This window comes from Scylla paramamosain, chromosome 25 (genome assembly GCF_035594125.1).
Source record: "Scylla paramamosain isolate STU-SP2022 chromosome 25, ASM3559412v1, whole genome shotgun sequence".
In the NCBI taxonomy this organism is placed as follows: Eukaryota; Metazoa; Arthropoda; class Malacostraca; order Decapoda; family Portunidae; genus Scylla; species Scylla paramamosain.
The window spans coordinates 21,423,331-21,448,807 of NC_087175.1; the positions used below are offsets into that span (position 1 = coordinate 21,423,331).

Here is a 25,477-nt window from a genome sequence, read left to right on the forward strand (position 1 = left end):
CATCAAAATTTTGATGCAAAATTTTGACGCTTTTTTGACGTGTATGGGCCCCTTAATATTAACATTCCCAAGCATTTCAGCACCATGTTTCAACATCTAAAAGGCTTTGGTGATATGATAGTTATTAGGATTATCAACAATATTTTCGTGATTCTAGTATGGAAGCGATAATTTAACAAGGATTTTGTATCATGAGTGTGAGAGGAACGTCTATAAGAACCTTTGAAGAATCGTGGAAACAGTCTCAAATTATTAGCATTGGTGAGTGACAACTTTTATTTGAAGTTATTGTGATAAGTTATTCCTGTTAATGCCGGATGCCCTTTTTAAGATAGAGCCTGGAGTTAAGAGGAAAAAAAAAAAAAGTTACCGAGACTGGAGTTGTGAAGGAGGTTGGAATTGGTAAAAGGAGATTGAGAAACAGGATGATGGACTTACGAGGGAGTGAAAGGAAGGAGGCTGGAGGAGCGAACTGTGGGGAGAATTAAGAAAAAGGGAGAGATTTAACAGAAAGAAGGTTGGAATTAATAGGAATTTGAAGATATGAGAGAGAGAGAGAGAGAGAGAGAGAGAGAGAGAGAGAGAGAGAGAGAGAGAGAGAGAGAGATTGATCGATATAACTAGAAAATAAAGGGGAAAATAATGAAATAGTGAAAATATATATAAATGAACAAAAAAAAAAAGTAGGTAGAAACAAGAATATTCAAGAAACAGGTAGACACACGAAAGTACAAACAGGAAAAAAATGATGAAAAAAAACACCAATATAAATAAAACAAATAAAATAAATAAAAGTAAGAAATACATATAAAAAAAGAGGAAAAACACAAAGAAATAACAACTAAAGAAGAAAAATATAATTCACCCGTTGTAAAAAGTGAAGAGGACATGAGGTACAGCAGCAGCAGCAGCAGATCCTGTCGTCTGGCGTGAGTGGCGCTGCTGGAGCTCCACCTTGCAGTATTTTGGCACCGATTCCAGGGTTCCAGAGTCGTCCAGCACACAGACAGCAGCGGGGTCAGGTCGTGAGGAGGTGGCAGCGGTCGTGACACAAGGAGCAGCGAGTGTTGTAAGTACACGAGAGGGGTTTGTTGTATTATTTTTATTATTATTATTATTTATTTATTAATTTTTTTACATTTTGCAGACTATGTGTCAGGATTGCATCACACCCTGGTTCGCTCTTCTACAGTCTAATACACTGCCATACACTCTGTTACAGTCTAATGATACACTGTCATAATCTGATTGCTTCTGCTAACGTCAATTTGCGCGTGGCGTGTAGTGATCAAACGTGTATATCGTATTTCATATGACTTGGCGCAGGGTGCTCCTCCACCCGGGCTGAGAAGAAGGCCATGGCTGCTGATTGGTTGACAGAATCCAAGCGAGGGGAAAAATTACATTAATGTGCAGTCATATGTAAGAAATTGACGTTTCTGGAGCAAAAACTTGTGCATTCTTATTTCCAGTGTTGACTTTTTCTTTATTTTTTTTTTTTTATCGATGAAAAGAAAATGTTTCATTCCACTTTGGATTATCAGTTTCATAGATATTAGTACATTTATCTCAAAAAAAAAAAATATTGGAGCTTGGTCAGAGAGGAGAAAATGGTACCTGAGGAAAATTAGAACAGGTTGAGCTGCCCACGCTCTGCAACTGTGCACAAATTCCTTACAGCAGAGTTCCCAACAAGACCCAGATTGTGGCAGTGTTACCCTGTCACAGAGGGATGAATAGAGGGTAGCACAAGTCCCACACTATGGGGTCCCAGTGATGCCTCAAACTCTTAGTGTTGTCCTGTCTTATAGCAGTGTATTGAATCCTTTTTCCCACTCAACTAAAATATTACGGTGATGAATGGCACAGCAGAAAATGAACACCGTGATGCCCAGCAGGAAAGTGGCTGTGGTGTTCAGTTAGTGGTGCCAGTGGTGGTGGGTTTAAGCAGGAAGCAGATACATCTTAACACTAACACACAGTCATGTTGCCATGTTTCAGTCTCTAATGTGATGAAATTCTGTAGTACTGTAGCTTCTTGTTGATGTCTTGTTGGTTCAGGTCAAGAATTTGCTCCTCAGTCCTCAGGTGTTACTAATGTTGGGTCAGGTTTAATACACTTCTCAAAACTGTGGATATTCTTTTGGAATTGGCATCTTAATTGGGCCTTTTTTTTATTATTTATTTATGTATTTATTTATTTATTTATTTATTTATTTATTTATTTATTTATTTATTTATTTATTTATTTATTTATTTATTTATTTATTTATTTTCCCTTGGACACAACCTCTCTTACATGAGGGAAAAAAATTATTGTATCCCTGAAACCTTGAGAGTGTTGAGATAGAGCCACACCTTCCTAGTGCACTGACTGAGCCTCAGGTATGAATTAGTTACTTAGAGCCACACCTTAGCATGCTGACAGAGTCTCAGGTGTGAATTAGACACTTACTTAGACAGATGAGTGTCATTGAAGAAGAGGGGATAGTTGTCTGGAAGGTTGTGTCGAGTTAACAGATGGAGGAATTGAGTTTTTGAGGCATTGAACAATACTAAGTTTGCTCTTCCCCTATCAGAATTTTTAGAGAGATCAGAAGTTAGGTGTTTGGTGGCTTCCCTGCGAGAACTGTTTACTTCCTGAAGGCTTGGACATTTGTGAAGAGATGTGGGAAAATGCAGGGTGGTATCATCAGCGTAGGAGTGGATAGGACAAGAAGTTTGGCTTAGAAGATAATTGATGAATAAAAGGAAGAGAGTGGTGACAGGACAGAACCCTGAGGAACACCACTCTTAATAGATTTAGGAGAACAGTGACTGTCTACCACAGCAGCAATAGAATGATCAGAAAGGAAACTTGAGATGAAGTTACAGAGAGAAGGATAGAAGGTAGAAGGGTAGTTTGGAAATCAAAGCTTTGTGCCAGACTCTGTTAAAAGCTTTTGATATGTCTAAGGCAGCAGCAAAAGTTTCACCAAAATCTCTAAAAAAGGATGACCAAGACTCGGTAAGGAAAGCCAGAAGATCACTAGTAGAGCAGCCTCTATGGAACCCATACTGGCAGTCCAATAGAAGGTTGTGAAGTGGTAGATGTTTAAGGATCTTCCTGTTGAGGATAAATTCAAAAACTTTAGATAGCCAGGAAATTAAATTAATAGGATGGTAATTTGAGGGATTAGAACTGTCACCCTTTTTAGGAACAGGATGAATGTAGGCAAGCTTCCAGCAAGAAGGAAAGGTAAGTGCAAGCATGGAGGAACAGTTTCAGAGAACAACAGGAGGGACCCCATCAGGTCCATAAACCTATGAAGGTTTAGGCCAGTGAGGACATGGAAAACATCCCTGCAAAGGATTTTAATGGGTAGCATGAAGTAGTCAGAGGGTGGAGGAGAGGGAGGAACAACCCCTGAATCATCCAAGTAGAGTTTTTAGCAAAGGTTTGAGTGACATGTTCATCTTCAGAAATAGATGAGATGCCAGTGGTGCCATCTGGTTGAAATAAAGGAAGGAAAAATTAAGAAGCAAAGTTATTGGAGATGTTTCTGGCTAGGTGCCAAAAGTCACGAGGGGAGTTAGATCTTGAAAGATTTTGACACTTTCTGTTAATGAAGAACACACACTTGTTCAGGTCATGCTGATACAAGTTGGTCGTGATGGACAAAGCCTGTGTTAACTATTGCTATACAGGAATTGAATGGGTCAGATGATTACTTTTACTTTTTTATGTAAATGTACATATATAAACCTTACAATTTATCAGTATGATGTAGAAATAAATTTTGAAATGTTAAATATAAAAAAAACACTTAGGCCGTTTTTTTTTTTATTTGAGTGTTTTTTTAATGCCAATCCAGCTTTGTGAACCAGTGAGTGTTATATATTTTTTTATTTTTGACACTTTGTGAATCAGTGAGTGAACCAGTGTGGTGATGGTAGGATGAATTCCCATCCTTGTGAACCAATGAGTGGATTGTGGTGAATTCCCATCCTGCCTGTTCCCTGATCCACTTGGAGGGGTGCATGACCAGCTGTCTTATCACTACCTGCTTGTCTATTCTCTCAGGAAGACTCAATGTCGAAATGGTAGAGAAATAAAGATCTTCATCCCTTGTCTTCTTACCAGCACAATCCAGTCACACACAATATTTTGCAGGCCATATGTCAATATTGCATCTCATTGTGTTGGACTCTGAGACCCTGCCACACACCTTGATACTCTCATACACTTAAGGTTGGAGGTTATGTAATGGTGTTATATATATAGTGTAGAAATTTCCTTCATCATCATGTTATGCTGTGTTGGCAGGTGGTATTTTGCTGTCTAAGGTCTTCCTTTTTCATCACTCATTTGTCAACTTAGATCTTTTCTTTTTACATAAGCTCATAGTAGTGTTTCTTATTCACACTCAACACTTATCCTGTATTAGATTTCTCACTGTCATTGTAGCACCAGTCATCATTCTGTTATATGTCAACTTACATTTCTTTTCACATAAATTCATAGCAGTGTCTCTTCTATTCTCACTTATATTCATCCAGTACCAAATAAATTCTTCACTGCCATTCCAGCATCAAGAGTCGGCCCAGTAGGAGTGAGGCTTGATGGAGGAGCTGCAGCCACTGTATGTCGACCTCGCCTCAGAGGTTGACGACCCACAAGTGACTGTCATCTCTAGCCAGTGCATGTCCTGTGACAAGATGGTGAGGCAAGCTGTCAGGGTTAAGAGAAGGATGGAAGAAGTGTGAGAGAAAAAATTGTGGGTGGAGAGAAAGTAGGCAGTTTGCTTGTATTATTTGTATTGAATATAATGCTGCACATAAACCACATCCATAGCAACTGACGTGATTGTTAAATGAAAAGATGAGGTAAAGTAACGTCATATGCTTTGTTTTCCCTTAAAAATTATTTTCAGAGGTTACAGAAAGGATTAGTCATGTTCTTATGATTATTATTATTATTATTATTTTTTTTTTTTTTTTTTTTTTATACCTTTAAGTTAAGATAATAAGGAAAGTATTATAACATAGGATAGCATTAAATTACAAGTGCCTCTCTGTCACCAGGGCACTACACGTCTACTCATGACCCGCATCCCACATCTGAAGGAAGTGATCCTGACGTCCTTTGAGTGTGAGCACTGTGGGGAGAAGAACACCGGCTGCCAGATGGGGCGGTGGCAGGAGAAGGGAGTGCATTACCAGCTGCAGGTGAGGGACGAAAGGGATCTGAGTCGCCAGATTGTGAAGTCTGGTGAGGCAACTGTGTGTATACCTGAAGTGGAGCTGGAGATTCCCCCCAACAAGGAGAAGGGAGGTGAGTGCTGTGTTGTGTTGTGCGGTGCTGTGCTGTGTTGTCTTTTTTTTTTTTTTTTTTTTTTTCAGGATTACAGGATTGAGTCAAGTGTAATGCTCCTGTCATTTTGTAGCTTTTATTTTTATTTTGAGTTTATGTATATTATTTCCATGCACACACACACACACACACACACACACACACACACACACACACACACACACACACACACACACACACACACACACACACACACACACACACACACACACACACACGTAGATGCCCAGTCAAAAAAAAAAGGAGGGAACACAGGAACAAGCAAAGAGATTCACTTGGAAAGTTGTGGACATGAAAGTGAGGAAATAATCACACAAAGATGCCACGGAAGATCACCAAGTGGAAGCTTAAACATAATATAGACAAATATAGGTAGTTTAGTGCTGAACCTACGAGTTATAAAAAATGAACTTATATACATACTGTCACATTGACCCTATGTCCTAGTGCCCCAGGTTGTTTGAAGGCTTGAATCTTGGCAGGGGGTAGCTGGCAATATTGTGGTGACCTTGTACCGTATTGTCCCCAGATTATAATTATTTGATGATGTGACTGTTGACTGTGAAAGTAGCTAACTAATCTTGTGCTGACCCTGTGCTCTGTTGCCCAACATTTTTGAAGACATGACTGTTGACTGTTAGGGTAGCCAGGTGATATTGTGTTGATCATATACCTTGTTGTCCCGGATCTTTTGTTGACATAACTACTGCCTGTGAGTGTAGCTAACTAATTTTGTGATGACTGTGTGTTGTCCTAGGTTTTTTTTTAAGATGCGACTGTTGACCGTGAGGGCAGCCAGGTGATCTTGTGGTAACACTGTGCTGTCTTGTCTCTGATTTTCTGAAGACATGATTGATGAGAGCAGCTAATTAATCTTTTGCTAACTGGTTACTGTGTCCTGTTGCTCAAGAGTTTATCATGACATGACTGATAACTGTTCAGTTTAACTCAGATACTTTATTAGCTATATATATCTACTTTCTATGATATGGTTGTCTATAAAGAAAGCATCACATGACTAGGCACATTAAATTAGAACATTTTTGATGGGACCCTTGGGACAAAATAAATAAATGGTGCTTGATGTGACTGAGTCATTTAATGTATAATAACACACAAGAATGTTAGTAATGATAACAACAACAGCAACAGTAATATAATGATAATAATAATAATAATAATAATAATAATAATAATAATAATAAAAATGATAATAAAACTGACTAACCTGTAGTAATAATAATGATAATAATAGTAATAATAATGCTAACAATAATAATATTAATAATGATAATAATAATAATAATAATAATAATAGCCAGCAGTAACAATAACGATAACGACCACAACAACAACAACAATACTGTAAGAATAACCAGTAACGTTGTGTTGACCCCGTGCTGTATTGCCTCAGAGGTAACCACGGTGGAGGGCATCTTGCAGCGCACCATGGAGGGACTCAACCAGGACCAGTCAGCGCGCCGCCTGGAGGACCCCGACACGGCACTCAGGATAGAGAACTTCATCGATGAGATAGAACGACTCCTCACGCCCGGCCAACACTTCACCATCATAGTGCGTGTGGCTTTACTTGCCTACAGAAAAGTTGCTCTTATTTGTGTGCTCTTTCCCTCTGTCTCTCTGCTCTTCTTTTCTCCTACTGTCACCATAGTAGTCCTTGGTCGGTCACCTCATGAGGACCACAATGTCTGTTATGGCCTGGGTATCTATGTAACTCTCTTTCATTCATCGCCTTGTTTGTCTGCCTCTCAGAAGTTGCTCCTATTGGTATTCTCTCTCTCTCTCTCTCTCTCTCTCTCTCTCTCTCTCTCTCTCTCTCTCTCTCTCTCTCTCTCTCTCTCTCTCTCTCTCTCTCTCTCTCTCTCTCTCTCTCTCTCTCTCTCTCTCTCTCTCTCCTTCTGTGTAAAACATTTGTTTCATGAGATATCAAATACAGTAAAAGAAATCCATCAACTACATAATTGCCTTTTCTTAGAAAGTGGAGTGAGTATAGTTGTCATAAGACCAATCTAATCCCAACATATTGCGATTTCCACTACTTTTCCAGCAAATTAATCTTTTTTTTTTGCTGCCTCACTTCTACAAAGTAAGGTGCATTTTGCTGTGACAATTTGACCAGTCCTGACCAGTCACTAATAGGTTCTGCCCTTTCTGAGTAAAATTGACTTGCACTGCTCAGATTTTTAGTCACTGGTTGAGCCGTAAAGGGACATCAGCTGTGATTTTTTAAAGAAACCTGGGTCCGCTATACCATCTGTTTGTATTTTCTCCATTCTTGGCCTTGAGCTGATTTTTTTTCGCATTGTCAACATTTCTAGAGACAAGGGTTAGTTCAACAAGAGTTTTCTGTGATAATTTTTTGATTACTTTTTATTCTGCAGCTACCTAATTTTTCTTTTCATTCTGCATCTAGTTTTCCTTTGATACTGTATTGAGGTTTCTCCTTACTCAGTTGCTAGTTTTTCTTTTAATACTAGCCTCTTTTTTTTCTTTATTCTGTAACTAGATGTTCTTTTATACTGCACCTACATAGTTTTAAGTAATTCAAGTTAATTAGTACACTTAAACCAAACAGCCAAGTTACAAAGAAAAAATGTATTACTTCTTGATGCACTCACCAGTAAAGCCTACCCTGATCCTTACAGATTGATGACCCCACTGGGAACAGCTTTGTGGAGAATCCTAAAACCCTCAAGGAGGATCCACAGCTGAAGAGAACACTCTACAAGCGAACCAAAGAGCAGAACGAAATTCTGGGCATCACTGACGAAGAGGAGAATGTGGAGGAGAATGCAGAGACTGACAGGACACCAGATGCGGAGGAGGAGGAAAGTGAGCTATCCTTGACAGAGGAGACTACCAGCGAGGCCAAGGATGACCCAGAGAGCCTCAAGGACGACCCGGAGAGCATCAAGGACGAGGTGCTAGTGTTCTCAACACTGTGTGACCGCTGCTCCCGGCCAGCCAGCACCAACATGAAGGTCACCAAGATACCGCATTTCAAGGTGAGTGTGTGAGTGTGTCTTGGGTTCCTGCTCCTCAGTAATGCAGTAATTGGGGTTGTTGGTGTTAGAAGTGGGGAGATGACACTCCAAATGTAAAGGTCACCAAGGTATTCCACTTCAGGGTGAGTGTCTGCCAAGAGTTGTTGCTTCTTGTTGGTGTAGTGCTTAGGTATTATGGTGTTGATAATGGCAGAGGGAATGGGAAGATGGTATTGTGTCAAGTAGTAGAAGAGGGTGATGGTGTGTGTGTGTGTGTGTGTGTGTGTGTGTGTGTGTGTGTTTTGTTAAAGGGCAAAATTGTATTGGAGGAGGAGATAAGTTATGGTAGTAAATAAAAATTAAAGAACAAAGAGGAAGAATAAATTAGAGAGAGAGAGAGAGAGGCATGTATATAAGAGAGATAAAGACTTGGCTGACTGATTGGTTAAAGACAAACAATCCCCCAGTGATCTGACCCAGCACACACACAGACCCCCCTGATAACCACCCACCCACACCCACACACACAGGAGGTGATCATCATGGCCATGACCTGTGAGGGATGTGGGAACCGCAGCAACGAAGTGAAAAGTGGTGGTGGAGTGGAGAAGTTCGGCCGCCGTATCACTCTCCAGATCAAAGAACCATACGACCTGGCCAGGGATGTACTGAAGAGTGAGACCTGCGACCTGAGCATCCCTGAGCTGGACCTGGTGGTGGGGGGCGGACTCATTGGCGGGAAGTAAGTGTTTGTTTACCAGCATCATTTTGTTCATTCATCTTTCTTCTTCCTCTGTTGGCATTTTCCATATTCATATAGGGTTGCTTTTTTTAGAAATTTGTTTACTGTGTTTTCTGCTATTCAGTCCTCATTGGTGGGAAGCAAGTGTTTGTTTATCACTGTCATTTTGTTTACTATGTTCTGTATCTGTAATTTTGTTTATTATATTCTGTACTGTTCTCCTGCAGCTCCCATGTTCATGTGGGAGCTGCTGTTCCTTGGTAGTCTTCTCCATAAGGGTCTGTCTTCAGCCGCCATCTCCATGCAACCCTTTCTCCCTCAGGTCCTCTCTTCTGCAATCTCTCCATTGTTTCTTCAACCTACCTCATCGTCGTCTTGCTTCCACCTCCATGTCTAGTCTTCTGTCGACATACTGTTCCTCTCTTCTTTTAACATGACCAAACCATTGCATTCTTTGTGATTGTGTTACTTTGGCTGTTCTTCCTAAATCATTTCTCACTTTTTTCTTTGTCACCCCAAACATCCACCTTAACATTCTCATCTTGGCAGCCTCCAACTTCTCTCCCTGTGATTTCTTTATTGGCCATGATTCAGCACCGTATCATTGCTGGCCTCATCACCGACTTGAAAAACTTTACCTTTTCCTCTGGCACTGATTTTGCAGTTACAGAACACTCCAGTCTGTACTATTGTCAGTTCTAATTGGTGGGAAGTATGTTTTGTTTACTATGTTCTCTACTATTTTCAGTCCTCATAGGCAGTAAGTAGGTGTGTGTTTGTTGCTGTTTACTGTTCTATTTTCAGTTTGTGTAAGAATGATTTCACTGTTTCACCATTCAAGTTTTTCCATGTTCATCTCTTATTGGAATGACAACATATTTGTTACATTGAAATTGCTCTCCTGCAGATCTTAAAAGTGTGTGTGTTTACCCAGGTTTTTTTTATACAGTATATGTCAGGATCTTGTTGCTATTTCTTTCAAGGACTTTTAATTTCACTTCCTTTCTGATTTCTAAATGTCTCCCAGAAAAGATTCATTGCTATAGACAAGACTGGAAGACAAAATATCTTCATCCCTTTTCTTTTTAATAAACAGGGATAGTATTTATTGTCTTCCTGTCTCAAGTTACAATGCATTTTTTACTTTTCAGTCTAGTCAGAATTTCCTTAGATTTGTTTAATATCCAACACTTTACTGGCGTCATTTGTAATATAAATTTCACTTCCAAATCCCATGTCCCACAAATATTTCCTCTTGTCTACAGTAACTGAAAGCTGTCATTCATTAAGTCACACCTGCTCTTCAGTTTCCTTCCACATTCCTTCTTCATATTTATAACTATATATTCTGGCTTCATGTATTCTTACTTTTATTTTGCATTATTTTTCCCACCTCACTTGTTTATCTATTTCTAGTCTTCAAAGATTCTGCACACATTCTTAGGTTTATTCAAAGGTTTATGTTTGGCTACAGGATAGCAGTTTATTATCACATGTATGGTAACTCGTATAATTAATTCATTCACATAAAATATTAGCAATGATTGTAAGGATCTCTCAGGTGGAGAAGCTGTGGTTCATGCAACATACTGTAGGAGACATGCTGTGAGTCTATGAGCTGTGGAGAGAGAGAGAGAGAGAGAGAGAGAGAGAGAGAGAGAGAGAGAGAGAGAGAGAGAGAGAGAGAGACCATGATAAGTGACTGTGGTTCATAAACATACTGTGGGGGACATACTGTGGGTCTGTGGTGTGTGTGTGTGTGAGAGAGAGAGAGAGAGAGAGAGAGAGAGAGAGAGAGTGACTGTGGGGGACATACTGTGGGTCATAAACATACTGTGGGGACATACTGTGGGTCTGTGGTGTGTGTGTGAGAGAGAGAGAGAGAGAGAGAGAGAGAGAGAGAGAGAGAGAGAGAGAGAGAGAGAGAGAGAGAGAGAGAGAGAGAGAGAGAGAGAGAGCATGTACACTCACATAGGCATTTTTATCTAGGTGGCTGTGGTGAGAGAAGGTAATCCCTATGAATAACCTATGGTGTGGTGATCATTTATGTTCTTGTGCATCTTTTCACATTCATATTTGGTCCCTTAACCTCTCCACTTTCATCCACAAGGGTCTGTCATCTCTCCTCAGCTCAAGCCTCTCATGCTCAATTCATCTGTTATGCAGTCCGTCCACCTTGTCTTCCATAAATGTTCACGTCCACCATTCTTGTCCTTCATTCCTTCTTTCAGTTTGTGTATCCTGATTTTTTTCTCTTCTGTATCTTCTTACAATGTTATTCTTGCTCTGTCCATCCTCATCACTGCAGCTTTCACTATATCTGTCCATCCTCATCACTGCAGCTTTCACTATATCATCTTGGTAACAAAAATAATCGTCCAGTAGTGGAATTTACCTGACTTCTGCAAATATAAACAGGTGTGAATGAATGAATCACTTTTACAACTATCTTATCTATTACTATTATAACACAGGACTGGTAAATGACTGTCCTATCCAACAAGTCTCCATCAATGCACACACACACACACAATATGCAGTAAAAACGAGAGATCTACTACTATCGTCTTACCCATTACTACTACTATATAACTGGTAAACAACTCTATCCAACAACTCTTCATCAATACAACACATACACACAAAGTACAAACAAGAGAGATACATAACTTTTGCATTTCTTGTATGTTTTTACTGAGTTGCACTGCAGATTCACCACACTGGAGGGCTTGCTTAAGGACATCAAGGAGGACCTGGAGAGCAATCCCTTCTTGGCCGGGGACGCATCCAGGAAGGACAACCAGGAGATCCTTGATAATGTCCTCTACGGCCTGGATGATGTAAGGGTCTATTATTTGTGTTATAAATGCAGGGATGTAGTAAAGTAGTCCATGAAACTTACTTTATTTTGTATTCTTCTCAAGGTCTAAATGTACATGTTCTTGTATATGCATCTCCCTTGTAGTGAAGTGTCCCCCCCCCCATCACCAGCATTGTGGTTTATGAACGATGCATGGAGCCAGACTTAGGATGTGTGTGTGTGTGTGTGTGTGAGAGAGAGAGAGAGAGAATTTATATGTAAAGGGCTACAGTAAATTAGTATGATTTGTAAATAATATATTGTGAGCTGTAGTTGTTTGTAGTTGTTGTAAGCAATATTGTATGTAACTATTGTTCACAACGGTCTCATGCTGTGTAGATGCATACTCTCCATTACAGCCAAGAGGTTGAGGTGAGAGGGAATGCTTGTGAATCTCTAGGTACATAGTAAACTGGCTACTCCCAAGATATCAATGTAGCAAGCTGTCACCTGTAAGGAGTTAGAAGATAGTTAATTGTCTGTAAATCTACATGCATTCACATTTACTTCCTCACAAAACACATGCTTATTAATAAATTCAAGACAAGTTACAAGCGGCATGTCAAATAAAAATTACTTAAGCCTTACCCTTCCTTGTCTCCACACCTAGGTGATCAAAGGCAAGAGAGAGGTCACCTTCATCATGGATGACCCAGCTGGGAACAACTACCTGCAGAACCTGTATGCCCCAGACGACGACCCTCAAATGACCATTGAGGAGTACGAACGCACACATGAACAGAACGAAGAGCTCGGCCTCAACGATATGAAAACGGAGAACTATGAGGAGGAGGCCGCAGTGATAGCCCCTCCACAGGCCTCATGATGCTCTCTGGAGGCCTGTTTGGAGTGGGAAGGGAGAGAGCAGTGTGAGGAGAGGAAAAGGGTGAATGTGTACAGGCTGTGGGAGGGAGGAATGTCTGTGTGACGAGTGATATGGACGTGATGGCTGTGTGTATTCTTGGTGAGGGGACAGATTATTTAGGGAGCGAGATAGAGAATTAAATATGGTAAGAAAAGTGACATAAATGGACACGAGGATTAGTTTAAGTAAATCAGTTGGCAAGTCAGACATAGGTCATCAGATTTACAGTGCACACATTAAACACTGTTACTCATAAAGCACCTTTATTCTCTAGCGTGTGCAGATCTAAAAATAGAAGGGTGATCTTGTTAAAGGAATGCCTATGTATTCTTGAATGCAGAGTTTCAATTATTAATATTGCAAGTAATACCCAAAACTTGTATTTTCTGGCCTAGCAGTCAGATAAGTTTAATACTAAACACTGGTAACATATGACTGTGCTGAATCAATTTCTATTTAAGCTCTCAAATAATTTCAAAATATTCATATATGTCACCATTTGAAACTATTCTAGCTCATGATTTTATTTATTTTTTCCCTATCTCTACTTTGGTACTGGAGCCACACACTGATTATGAAGTGGTTGGTACACCCAACAGTTACACACTTCCTGCCATCATTTGAAGAAAAGGGTTGTTAGTCCTTCACTGCTGTTCGCTGATGTCCGGTTTTCCCCTAATAGGCTCTCCTATACATCAACCAGCCTTTAATTATCTTCTATCTTTGTACCAGGCTGACATCTCTACAAAAGTATGTCTATGCATTGCTACATAACTTAAAAACTTGTATGGTTGTGACTCAGTCAAGCAGAATCTAGTAAGATCACACTTATTACATCACTGCCCACTGACTTTATCAAGACGGCCACACACTCACCTGTTACAATCCTGAGATTTTGTCATGGAACATATGAAATATAAAGATTGCTTGATTAAATAGATAAATAAAAATATTGACATCAAAACATTTCTATACTGCATTCTTAGTTAATTTCTAAAGCTTAAAACAAGTGGCACTTTAATTTCTCAAAAATAAATAAATAAAATAAATAAATAAATAAATAAAAATCTTACTGCACAGATATCTTGATTTTGATCTTGAATTTGGGAAGATTTAATTGACTTTAATGATTTCTTGTGTGATATTCTTTTCAATCAGTTATGTTGTACTCAAGCTGAAGGAACATCTTGACTTGACAGTATAGCACGTTATAAGAGCAATATATAGAAGCTCTTCTGTCTTGAAGAAGTCGAGTCCATTAAGAAGTGTTCACAAGAAGGAATAACTTACTGATGTGTCAATGTTACAGTGAAACAGTGACAATTACAGTAAAGGAATGCCACACCACAAGTCACAGACATTAAATGACTATGACTTAGTATTGCAATTGTGTCAACTAACAAAAATCCAGTTCAAAATTCAATGGGAGGGAAATGTTGACAACTCCTCCGCAAGAGCCTCAACACCACTGTATTTTATGAAGGCACTTATTGTCAATGTGAAAATTAAAATAGGTGTGCATTAAATAAAAGTTATTCCTTTTCAAGTTTTGATATGAAGTGCAACATCACTAAAAAGCTACACCATGTTGGTGGTTGGGTCGTACTTTTTGATATACTGCTTCCTTGTAACTCCAACCTCCTAACTCTGACTTGCTTTCTTGTAACTCCTACTTCCTAATTGCAGCTTACTTACTCTTACTCCTGACTCTCAAAACTTGCATGAGCTAGAAATTCTAGGTTATAAGAAAGAACAGTTTATGCGGCACCCTCACCAATGTTCCTTAACATTGTATATACAATATCATACAAACCAAACATTTGCCAAGTAGCATCATGTGTAGCTCAGTAACTCATAATCCACAGGTGGCTGTTGGTTCACTGGTGATTTCATGATGCCACTTGTAAGCCTCTGCTGAGATGTAGCTCATTTCTGAAACCATGAAAAATGAGCAGTGTGTAGAGATTGACTTATCTGTAAACAAGACATCAAGATGTTTATCCTCCTATTATTAAACAATGCATTCCCTGAAGAACCTTGAACTTAGTACTAATTCAATAACTTGCTGAGATGATTGTTCCTTGCAGACTGTGATTGGTGGAAGAGAAAAGTTTCACTTGATAATCTGACCCTCAGATTCAAGATGAAGTCAAGAATAGGATTAAAGTTCTTAGATAGATAATATGAGATTCTTGGTTTCCTTTGTCATGTAGCACAGAGTTGGGGCAGTGTTCTTGGCACCACTGTCACCCTGAACTAATGATCCCCATGTATGATGCTTGAAAGAAGCTTAACATTAACAGCTGCTTTAATCTTTGAAGTGAGACATTACTTGATTTGTGTGGGCAAGACAAATAATTGCAATATGGTGGTGAGAGGAAATGATGAAGCAGAGTACCACTTTTTAACTGCTAGTTTCTCAGAAGACAACAGTTAAAATCTTAATAGAATAAAATACTTCTGTTCCAGTCTTGAGTTTCCTCTCATCACCACATTCAGATATTTGATTTGTGTTGAGTATATTCATTAAACCATCCTCTGCCTGGTGCTTCCTGTCCAGTGTTCACTAAGCCATGGTCTCATTATGCATTCTAGGACCATATTCTAAAATGTTTTGGAGTCTTCTCTTAAAACTACTTTTAACAGGCTGTAGTGAAAGTTACTGGGGTTTTCCAGTATGTTTTAATGATTCTAGTGATAGTTAAACAAGGATTCTGCATCATCAATTTAAAAAAATGTGAGAATCTGACTAATAATCTCTGTGGTCTTTAAAAGCAGTCTTGATGAAAGCACCAAGCATTTAAAGAATATGAGCCCTGGTTATACTTCTAATGTACACACGCCTACGACACAACCACCAAATACGCCAGAATTATGTTTTATGTACCTCAGAGTATCATGCTTCAGTAGTCATCTAGCCATTATATCACAACCAGAAAGGAAAAAGCATTCATTCACATCTGTTATGTATATTTGTTGTTTATCTGTTCTATGAAATATATAATGTCATTCATGTATCATGGTCAGTAATAAATTCATGTCTCATACAATTTCATTCATTAAGTGCAAACACACACCTACTAGCTAATTTACTTGCATGCCCACAACTGTCCATGCTTCTCATCCCACAACTGATACTTTGCCCTGCTAAATTTCTCTCTCTCTCTCTCTCTCTCTCTCTCTCTCTCTCTCCATGACCTTTCAGCAGTTAGTGAGTATAACTACTTAATTTGGGTAACCTTAGCCTATTTCACCCAACAAAAACATGACTACAAGGTCTGAACTGTTCAATCAATGCTTTCAATATCATGGGTTTTCTAAGAAATCACTTTCTAAACTTGCATCACAGTTTATGCTTTCAAAGAAACCATAAGAAAGCACAATCACACATGCAGTGAAATCTGAATATGGAATATAAGCCATGGTGTCTGAAAGTCAAGGTCTTAAGAAGTGAAATGAGTTACTGAGAGATGCTTCTAATAAGAGTCTGGTGAACAGTATATAAAAGAGGTATGTATGATAGGTGTGGTATGTAGGAGAGGAAAGGAATTGTGATAATGATGAAATGCAGCAATGATGGTTTGGTGAAGGAAATGTGTGAAGATATGAGCAGAGAGAGAGAGAGAGAGAGATTAATGTGCAAGGATGAGGTGTGTGGATAGGAGCAAATAGCTGCTTTTCTCTCTTTTTTTAAGGAAGTTACAAAGAATAAGCATTTGAGCAGACTGCATTTAAGTTAATTTTATTCAGGAGTGACTGCCCTAAGTTGTAGGTCCAAACAAACCAGGTATTTATTTCAGGTTAATTTTGTAACTTGACTGAAGGTGATGTAAAATGCATTCATCTCAAATCTGTAAAAGGTGTGCATGAAATTATTAACCTTATCTTATTGCCAGATTGGAGTAAATCTTGATATGCAAAATAATAAAATAGTACTTATTTGAAATTAATCATTATTTATCCATAAATGTATACAGTATTCAACAAAGATCTAGTACAGATAATTTATCAATATACTAGCCTAACATTCTCCTGAGATAAGACTCCTATGTAGTACATAGATTTACAAGCATTCCTTCAAATATTAGCCCGAGAGAAAGGTCTCATCCCCACATCACATTACACTAGTCACATCAGTGTCACCTACACATCACTTGAAAATTTTGCCTCGGGGCTTGACAGCAAAGGTGGTCTACCCCTGCCTGTTAAAACATAACAGCCCATACCTTACCTCTATCAGAACTCACAAATGCAGAACCTACCACTAAAGCTATCTCAGTATCCATCTACCTTCCTACTTATATATATATATATATATATATATATATATATATATATATATATATATATATATATATATATATATATATATATATATATATATATATATAGTCTAATGTTTGTTCTGATTACATTCTGTTTGTGTCAGTATTCTTGTTAAGTCGAAAAGGAAAAGTCCTGCTTAGGTTTACTGGGTTTGATGATGGCCATTTAGGTCAGTGCCCTTTGGGGGGGAGGTGCAGGGAAGCCGAGGCCCCTATGGTTTAGTTACTCTCCTTCATAACCCTCTGGATTATTGCATTTTTTAAACATTGTTAGACAATGGCTGAAAATAGGTAAAGGTCAATTAGAGACAGGTTTTATTATACAAAAAAAACAGACAAAAATCTAAGAAAAATACATGAGACGTGTATGAAGTAAATTTTGACCTCAACCTAGACCTACAGGATCAAATAGGAAAATAAAAGTTAAAATTAATATAACCTACATTACCTCAATGTGCAGGAGTCCACTGGTGTAGCACGTGGCTGCCATCCCAGAGATCCTTTGCCCCTGTGGTCGAGTGGTTTGGTTATGGCACAGCTGCGCCGTCTGGGAGGCAGTGCACTGGAGCTTCGAGGATATAACTTCGCAGTTTCGATGTGTAAACTACGCGATTATCAAGACAAACCAGGTTGCCATTGTGGTTTGTGGACAGATGGATGAATTCTTCCTGTTCAGTATTGTAAGCCTCCAAACAGTTGCTGTAGATAACCGACCCAGGCTTGGTTTTTTTTTTTTTTTTTTTTTTTTTTTTTTTATTTTTTTTTTTTTTTTTATGAAAGGACTCACGTTGTCCTTGTTGCTGGGAAGTACTGCACCGTCGTTCCTTAAAAGAGGCATCACGAATTTTCGAGTCTCGTTCAGTGCCCTCGAGCAGCCAGTATCTATTGGGTATTACGCCCACTTACATTTCCTCCTGGTTACCAGTGTTTCGTTGACATCAATTTTGACGTCCTCTAGACATGCATCGTGTGTGCGTGTCCTCTCTTTCTCTCTCCATGCGAGATATGATCACTTTTACGTTGTGAGAAGGGTATCGTGACATAATTAGGCCGAGTTGGATACCACTGACTAATGTGGAGTAAAATACTGTTAAAGGCATATATTTCAGTCATCCCAAATCTTCCTCTCCACTGGTTCATCCAGATGGCTATCAACAAAATCTCGTTGCATGTCACATACCTATTACTTTAAACTTCTGTTTGGCTTTCCTCCAATAATTTTCTGATTCGTACATGCACCTGTAACAGGATCAACAAAAATTGACTGAATGGTTGACAGTGTGATGATGTATGCTGGCTGTACATTCATTCCAGCAATGCCATTGTAAGAGGCCCAACCATCAGTGTGGATCATGGATCCAGGACGAACATGTTGAATAATGGGAAGCAGTGTAGTTGCTTCTTTATCTGGCACATAATAAATAAATAAATAAATAAATAAATAAATAAACAAATAAATGAATCAGGGGTTGTACGTCTTATGCAGTGACGTTGCTGCATAAAAGTATAAGCCGTGTCATCACGAGCAATATCTTCAATGAATCTAAAACACATGTTCGAAGCTCATTTCAAGGTTCTGTATTGTCCTACGGCGACGGAAATAATTGTCCAATTAGTCGTTTATAGAACAAATGACTTGCCAAGGCTACAGTTGAGTCCAGGAAAGGAACGTACCGTTGTACTGCGCTACACTGTACTAGTACCGGCGAGGCTCCTCCGTCCCCTGGTTGGCGTTCGTACCCGAACAATAAAATGAACGATTTTCGTCGTTAATCAAACTTCTTTCCACAATGAGGACATATTGCTATGGCTGGAAGGGCACCGTTATTCACTAGCAACTCTATGCCGGCTTAATTATTCTTGTAACACGGCTTGATGATGTCGTAAGGCAGATATTCACAAGGCAGATATTCACAATCTTCACACAGTGCAGCAGACAGTGCACCTTCTCCGTTTGCTATCCTTTGAATGCGTGAGCAGTGCAGAGTGGATCCCGCACTGCGCACAAATGTCTTCCTTGGACTCTTCTCTGAGTGGCTGGAGCACGCCTGGGTCGTGACGTCACGGTCTACTTTGAAAATGATTGGTTTATTGAAAACTGTGGCGCACTCGCCACTCCTCTCTACGTTTGCGACAACTTTCACTTGATTACTACCCCGCCCCCACTTATTGCGTAGGTTGTTTCTATACACTTAACAATGACTGAATTGGTTTGGGGGCAAGGACAAGACGAAAGTGAAATTTTGCTACCTAGTGTTATTTAGTACGACAGGCAGGTGATAACACTCCTGAAAAATATCCACAATAGAGAGAAAAAGAGTATCACTTTATAGGCAGCAGCTCCCTCTCAGAGTCAAGGGAGTCTGGTAAATTTGTTAAACCAACTTGCTCAAAGTTGCCCAGTCCCGGGGACGTGCATTCATCGGGAGCACGCTGCTATGAGTGGCCTCGCCAAGGTAAACTCTGGAACTCCCTACCTGCTTCTGTATTTTCCTTTACCTGTGACTTAACTCTTTTCAAGAGAGGTTTCAAGACATAGTCCAAATTATATATATATATATATATATATATATATATATATATATATATATATATATATATATATATATATATATATATATATATATATATATATATATATATATATATATATATATATATATATATATATATATATATTTTTTTTTTTTTTTTTTTTTTTTTTTATTTATTTATTTTTTCTTGGGGGGTCTCCCGTAGGGACTGGTATCTCAGGGAGCCCTTTTATTTATTTTTTTCCTTTATTATTATTCCTTCCTTTTAGTTCCCTTTGACCAGAAATACTCTTGCATAGAAAAAAATAATAAATAGATAAATTAGAGCCTGTCATGAGTGGTCCAGAGAAGTCACGGAGATGTTGAAGAATACTTCCTTGTACAGTAATTGATATTTGCCTTTATCGATGAGATGAACATACGATTATGATCCTTCACCACCATTATCATTATTATCACGACCACTAACACTTCCACTATCATTAGAACATAAAAAAAAAAAAAGGAAGTTGTAAGAAGTCAGCAGACCTACACGTGGAAGTCCGTCTGAAAGATAGCCTATTTTCCATACATTTACCTAATTTCTTTATTTAACTCCCTAATGACTCGGTACTAACAAGTTCTATTACTACCACAACCACCACCACCACAACTGTCACCTTACAAACAACAATAACAACAACAACAACAACAACTACAACAACAACTACTACTACTACTATTACTACTACTACTACTACTACTACTACTACTAATAATAATAATAATAATAATGATAATAATAATAAAATAATAATATCTACATTGATCCCGGAATACGTGTGAAAAAAAAAAAAAGGAGCGAGAGGGAGAGGAAAGGATGACATTTAATACTAAAATGCTTGTCACGTCATTAAAGGATAACAAGCGCCGTCCTAAGTGGACATAAAAAAATGAATCCGTATTACCTTAGTTATTACAAACCAAGGCTTCGGTTACCCAGATATAAATAAAATGTACTCAATAAAATCTCTGAAAATACCACACAATTTTTATTCGTCCTCTGAAACGTGATTAAGCTCTCAGATTGTGCGATTATATGATGTCGTGATGAAGAGAACACCAAGACGAGACGGAACACGTGAGAAGGAACCATGATATGCGAGAACAAGAGTGGAAGATGGGAGAAGCGTACAAGGAAGGAAGAACGTTAAAGGGAGGAAATTAACGAAAAGGAAGAAAGGTAGAAGGAAGAAATGAAACAGGGAGGAAAAAAAGGTAGAAGGAAGAGATGGAGGAGGAAGTAAGAATAGTAATAGAAGAGAGGAGAGAGGAAGAAAGGAAGAGATGAAGGAAGGAGGAAGAAAGTTAGTAGGAATAAATAAAGGAGAAGGGAAGAAAGGTAGAAGGAAGAGATAAAGCAGGAGGGAAGAAAGGCAGAAGGAATAAATAAAGGAGAAGGGAAGAAAGGTAGAAGGAAGAGATGGAGGAGGAAGGAAGAAGAGTAATAGGAGAGAGGAGAGAGAAAGAAAGAAAGAGATGAAGGAGGTAGGAAGAATGGTAGTAAGAATAAATAAAGGAGGAAGGAAGAAATGTAGAAATAATAAATGGAGGTGGAAGAATGTAAACATGAAACCAATTACAACTTAGAAACCATGAAAATTATACACAGAGAGCAATTTTGTGTTGGACAAGAGATAAAGTAACGATAAAGCTTTATATAATGTGATCTGATATATACTTATTTTATTTTACTCATTTATTATTTTACAAGTTTGTGGGCAATAGAACAGAACACAATGCAATGAACGTGCCCTTGCCAGCTTACCTGTGCAGCGGTTACCTGGCCAGCACTCAAGCAAATTCCTCAGTGCTTCGTGAACCTGAGACACTTGACCATAACCTAGCAAGAAACTAATGTCACGTCTTCATCTAAGCTCGCAGTACACGAATAGTTTTAAGAGTCCCACTAAATTGAGATAACCTTAATAAATACAGTTCATGTTTTAGAAATATAGTAAGTAATTGATTATTTTACATATATACACAGTACATTAGGCAAATTAGCGTGGGTCCGTGTAGCGACCTAAAAGTCTTGAAAAGAGTGTTGACAGGGCAGCTTTAAGGGCCACTCCTCCCTTCCCTCCAGCACACACCTGTTGACTGTTGGCCGCAGCCTTGACACGCCAGTACCTTCCCGCCCTCTCTCCCCCGCCACCACCACCACTACCTGGCCGCGGCGGGATCACACCTTGCCTTGCTGACGAGACAAGAGCCATGTGCCCCGCCTCTACACTAGTCGCAAGTCATGTCGCTCAGGGAGGAAGGAAGTAGTAATGCCAGTGCTACTTTTGCCGTCAATGCTACCACCGCTACTATCATTATTATTTATAGATTAATATGATTTTTATATTTTGTTTCTTTCGTGTGAACGGGACCAGTCAGGGTCACGAGATATATAAAAAGGCCGCCAAGTTAATAATTTTTAAGCGTTTGAAATATTTTGCAGTTATTTATACCGTCTTACTAAAATCAGAAGGAAAAAGAAAAAAGTCTTAACTATGATTTTTTTTTTTTTTTATGAAAGGCACTTCATTGAAACATTTTTCGTTTTGATTAATTCTTTTACCGCTATGGTGAGTCTTTTGTTCACATTCAGAGCACTGTTAACTTATTAGCACGAACAAAGAGAGAGAGAGAGAGAGAGAGAGAGAGAGAGAGAGAGAGAGAGAGAGAGAGAGAGAGAGAGAGAGAGAGAGAGAGAGAGAAAATTTCGAAGTTAATTTCATCTTTCTAGGGTGCAGATCTGGTCAGGAAACAGCAGTACACTGGTGTATTTGGCTTACGATCACAATCCGTCCCAGAATCACCGTCGGAAGCAAAAAGCCGTTGGATGACACTTTAAACTGCAGTAAAACGTTTCCAAGTCTGTTCTCCAACTAGCCAAAAACTCCTTCATTAATAGAAAGTGTCAAAATCTTTCAAGATCTAACTCCCCTCGTGATTTCTGGCATCTAGCCAAAAATATCTCCAATAACTTTGCTTCTTCTTCTTTCCCTCCTTTATTTCAACCAGATGGCACCACTGCTATCACATCTATCTCTATCTTATCTCTAGCTAAAACAGCTTCTATGAAGTTAGGTGTTCTGAGACGTCTCTGCCAGCTTTTCTCACCCCCCCTCCCCCAGCTACTAACTGTACAAGGGCCTTATCCGTCCATGTATGGAGTATGCTTCACATGTCTTGGGGGGGGGGGTTCCACTCATACCGCTCTTTTAGACAGGGTGCAATCAAAAGCTTTTCGTCTCAACTCAACTCCTCTAACTGACTGTCTTCAGCCTCTCTCATCGCTGCAATGTTGCTTCTCTAGCTGTCTTCTACCGCTATTTTCATACTAACTGCTCTTCTGATCTTGCTAACTGCATGCCTCCCCTCCTCCCGCGGCCTCGTTGCATAAGACTTTTTTTCTTTCTCTCACACCTATTCTGTCCACCTCTCTAATGCAAGAGTTAACCAGTATTCCCATTCATTCATCCCTTTCTCTGGTAAACTCTGGAACTCCCTTCCTGCTTCTGTATTTCCACCTTCCTATGACTTGAATTCCTTCATGAGGGAGGTTTCAAGACACTTATTCTTCAGTTTTTAACTACCGCTTTGGACCCTTTTCTGGGACTGGCATCTCAGTGGGCTTTTTTTTACATTTTTTTATTGGATTTTTGTTGCCCTTGGCCAGTGTCCTTCTAATATATATATATATATATATATATATATATATATATATATATATATATATATATATATATATATATATATATATATATATATATATATATATATATATATAAAGCGAAAAGTGTCTGTTAAGCTGCAGATGATTGTATCTTGTGTAGCAGTGAAAGTGTTAACCCTTTCACTGCTCTTGTCATCTTTCGTAAACACTGGCCACTGCAATGAACTGTTTCGATGGACGTGAAGGATAAAGCAGAATACGAAGTTAATTTTTGCTGAGCTACAGAAGCACGTATTAAAAAAGACGGTAGCATAAAAAAAGTCTCTTAAAGTTGTAGAGGATAATGGAAAAGGTTGACTAGTAATGAAAGAGTTTAGGCGCTCCTGGCCAGCAAAATACGGCTCGGCAGGCCTGTGTGCTGACTCTTGGGTGACTGCATTGTGTCCCGGCGTCTGTTCCCTGCGTGTGTCGTAAAATGCAACTAAAAGCAAGAAGGCTTGAGGATTACATCACAAAGGAAGATACTCGTAAAAAAAAAAGGATATTTTGTATTTTGTTGCTTTAGTTTTTTATTTACTTTTTTTTCATATTCGCACGAGTATGTTTAGGTTAGAGAAAAAGGAGAGCTACTACTACTACTACTACTACTATTACTACTACTATTACTACTACTACTACTGCGACTATTACTATCTCATATGTTGTTTTAGTTTCTTCTATTTGCATGAACATGTTAGGGGAAAGAGATTATTATTATTATTATTATTATTATTATTATTATTATTATTCTGTTATGGTCTGGCACCTTCGTCACTGTTAGCCACAAAATGACATAAACGTGTGTTTTTCTCCAGACTCATGACTTAATTCAACCTTAAAATATTCCATAACATCATAAGATAATTATCATATGAATAAAAAATCATGTCTTATTTTTCAAGCGTAATAACACTCAGTTTAAATTATTCTCTCAGTGAACAATAACAAAGCATCCCGTTTTCTTCCACAATAATGCAATGATATAAAAACACGTCAATATTTTTCACTTAATTTTCATTTATCAACCTTATTTTTCTTCATTCCTTTCTTCCTTTTTTCCCTCCTTGCCTTCCATTTACCATCAGCATCCTCCTCCTCCTCCTCCTCCTCCTCCTCCTCCTCCTCTTCCTACCCCCCTCTTTCGCTTCCTCATAAGCTCTCCTTTCTCCGCCCTCTCCCTCCCTCTCTCCTTCCATCACTTTCACTCTCTCACACGTGCGAGTGACACCTTTTCTCCTTTAGCCAACATCTTACTACTGACTTGAACCTAATTATGGTCTCTCACTCTCTCTCTCTCTCTCTCTCTCTCTCTCTCTCTCTCTCTCTCTCTCTCTCTCTCTCTCTCTCTCTCTCTCTGTGTGTGTGTGTGTGTGTGTGTGTGTGTGTGTGTGTAATGAAAACAAGAAGCAAAGTAACACTCACGTAGGATACTTGTTGGGACTATTTATTTATTTATTTATTCATTTATTTATTTATTTTTTGAGAGGCTACGGAATCTCACTCTTCTTATTCCACAAGCGACGGTCGAGGTGGCTCCCGCAAAGATAGCCCTGGAAAGCGTTGGTGGTAGTGTTTCTTCCTCACACTCCACATGCAAGGGTCGAAGTGGGTCCTGCAGAAGAGAAGAGAAAAAAAAAAAAAGCCCTGGATGGAATAGGAAATGATGATGGTTTTTCTTTCTAACATTTCACATACGGGGATTGAAATGGTTGCCGTAGAAAAGTCCCCCCCCTTCTCTCTCTCTCTCTCTCTCTCTCTCTCTCTCTCTCTCTCTCTCTCTCTCTCTCTCTCTCTCTCTCTCTCTCTCTCTCTCTCTCTCTCTCTCTCTCTCGTAATGGAGGGACGAGATAAGGTACAAGTTAGTGGCGGGCGTGACAGGCTATGGGAGGAGGCTCGCTGCTGTCCGGCCTCGTCTTCGTAACACCATCAGCAGCACCATCGGCCTCATTGCTATTATCATCAGTGTCTCCGCCATTACTATTACCAGTGTCTTGTCTTCATCATCAGTATTCTCAACATCTTCACCATCATTATGAGCGTTTTAA

General features: G+C 39.0%; 1 protein-coding gene and 1 long non-coding RNA gene across 4 annotated transcripts; one reads left to right on the plus strand and one right to left on the minus strand.

The window, feature by feature from the left end:
* Positions 1-895: 895 nt before the first annotated feature.
* On the plus strand, positions 896-15,875 carry LOC135113356 (zinc finger protein ZPR1-like). The gene is made up of 8 exons (XM_064028613.1): positions 896-1,069; positions 4,570-4,701; positions 5,065-5,314; positions 6,768-6,928; positions 8,020-8,379; positions 8,889-9,100; positions 11,811-11,940; positions 12,571-15,875. The coding sequence occupies exons 2-8, from the start codon at positions 4,603-4,605 to the stop codon at positions 12,784-12,786; spliced, it is 1,428 nt and encodes a 475-aa protein (XP_063884683.1). The 5' UTR covers positions 896-1,069; positions 4,570-4,602; the 3' UTR covers positions 12,787-15,875.
* On the minus strand, positions 10,538-19,126 carry LOC135113358 (uncharacterized). Of its 3 annotated transcripts, XR_010274815.1 has the most exons (5): positions 18,825-19,126; positions 17,599-18,389; positions 12,549-14,757; positions 12,308-12,410; positions 10,538-11,931 (listed from the first exon to the last, which is right to left on the minus strand). It is a non-coding gene; the product is annotated as an uncharacterized LOC135113358 (long non-coding RNA). The 3 variants fall into 3 exon arrangements; XR_010274816.1 differs by lacking the exon at positions 17,599-18,389 and having other exon boundaries at positions 18,825-19,122; XR_010274814.1 differs by lacking the exon at positions 18,825-19,126 and having other exon boundaries at positions 17,599-18,791.
* Positions 19,127-25,477: the final 6,351 nt, after the last annotated feature.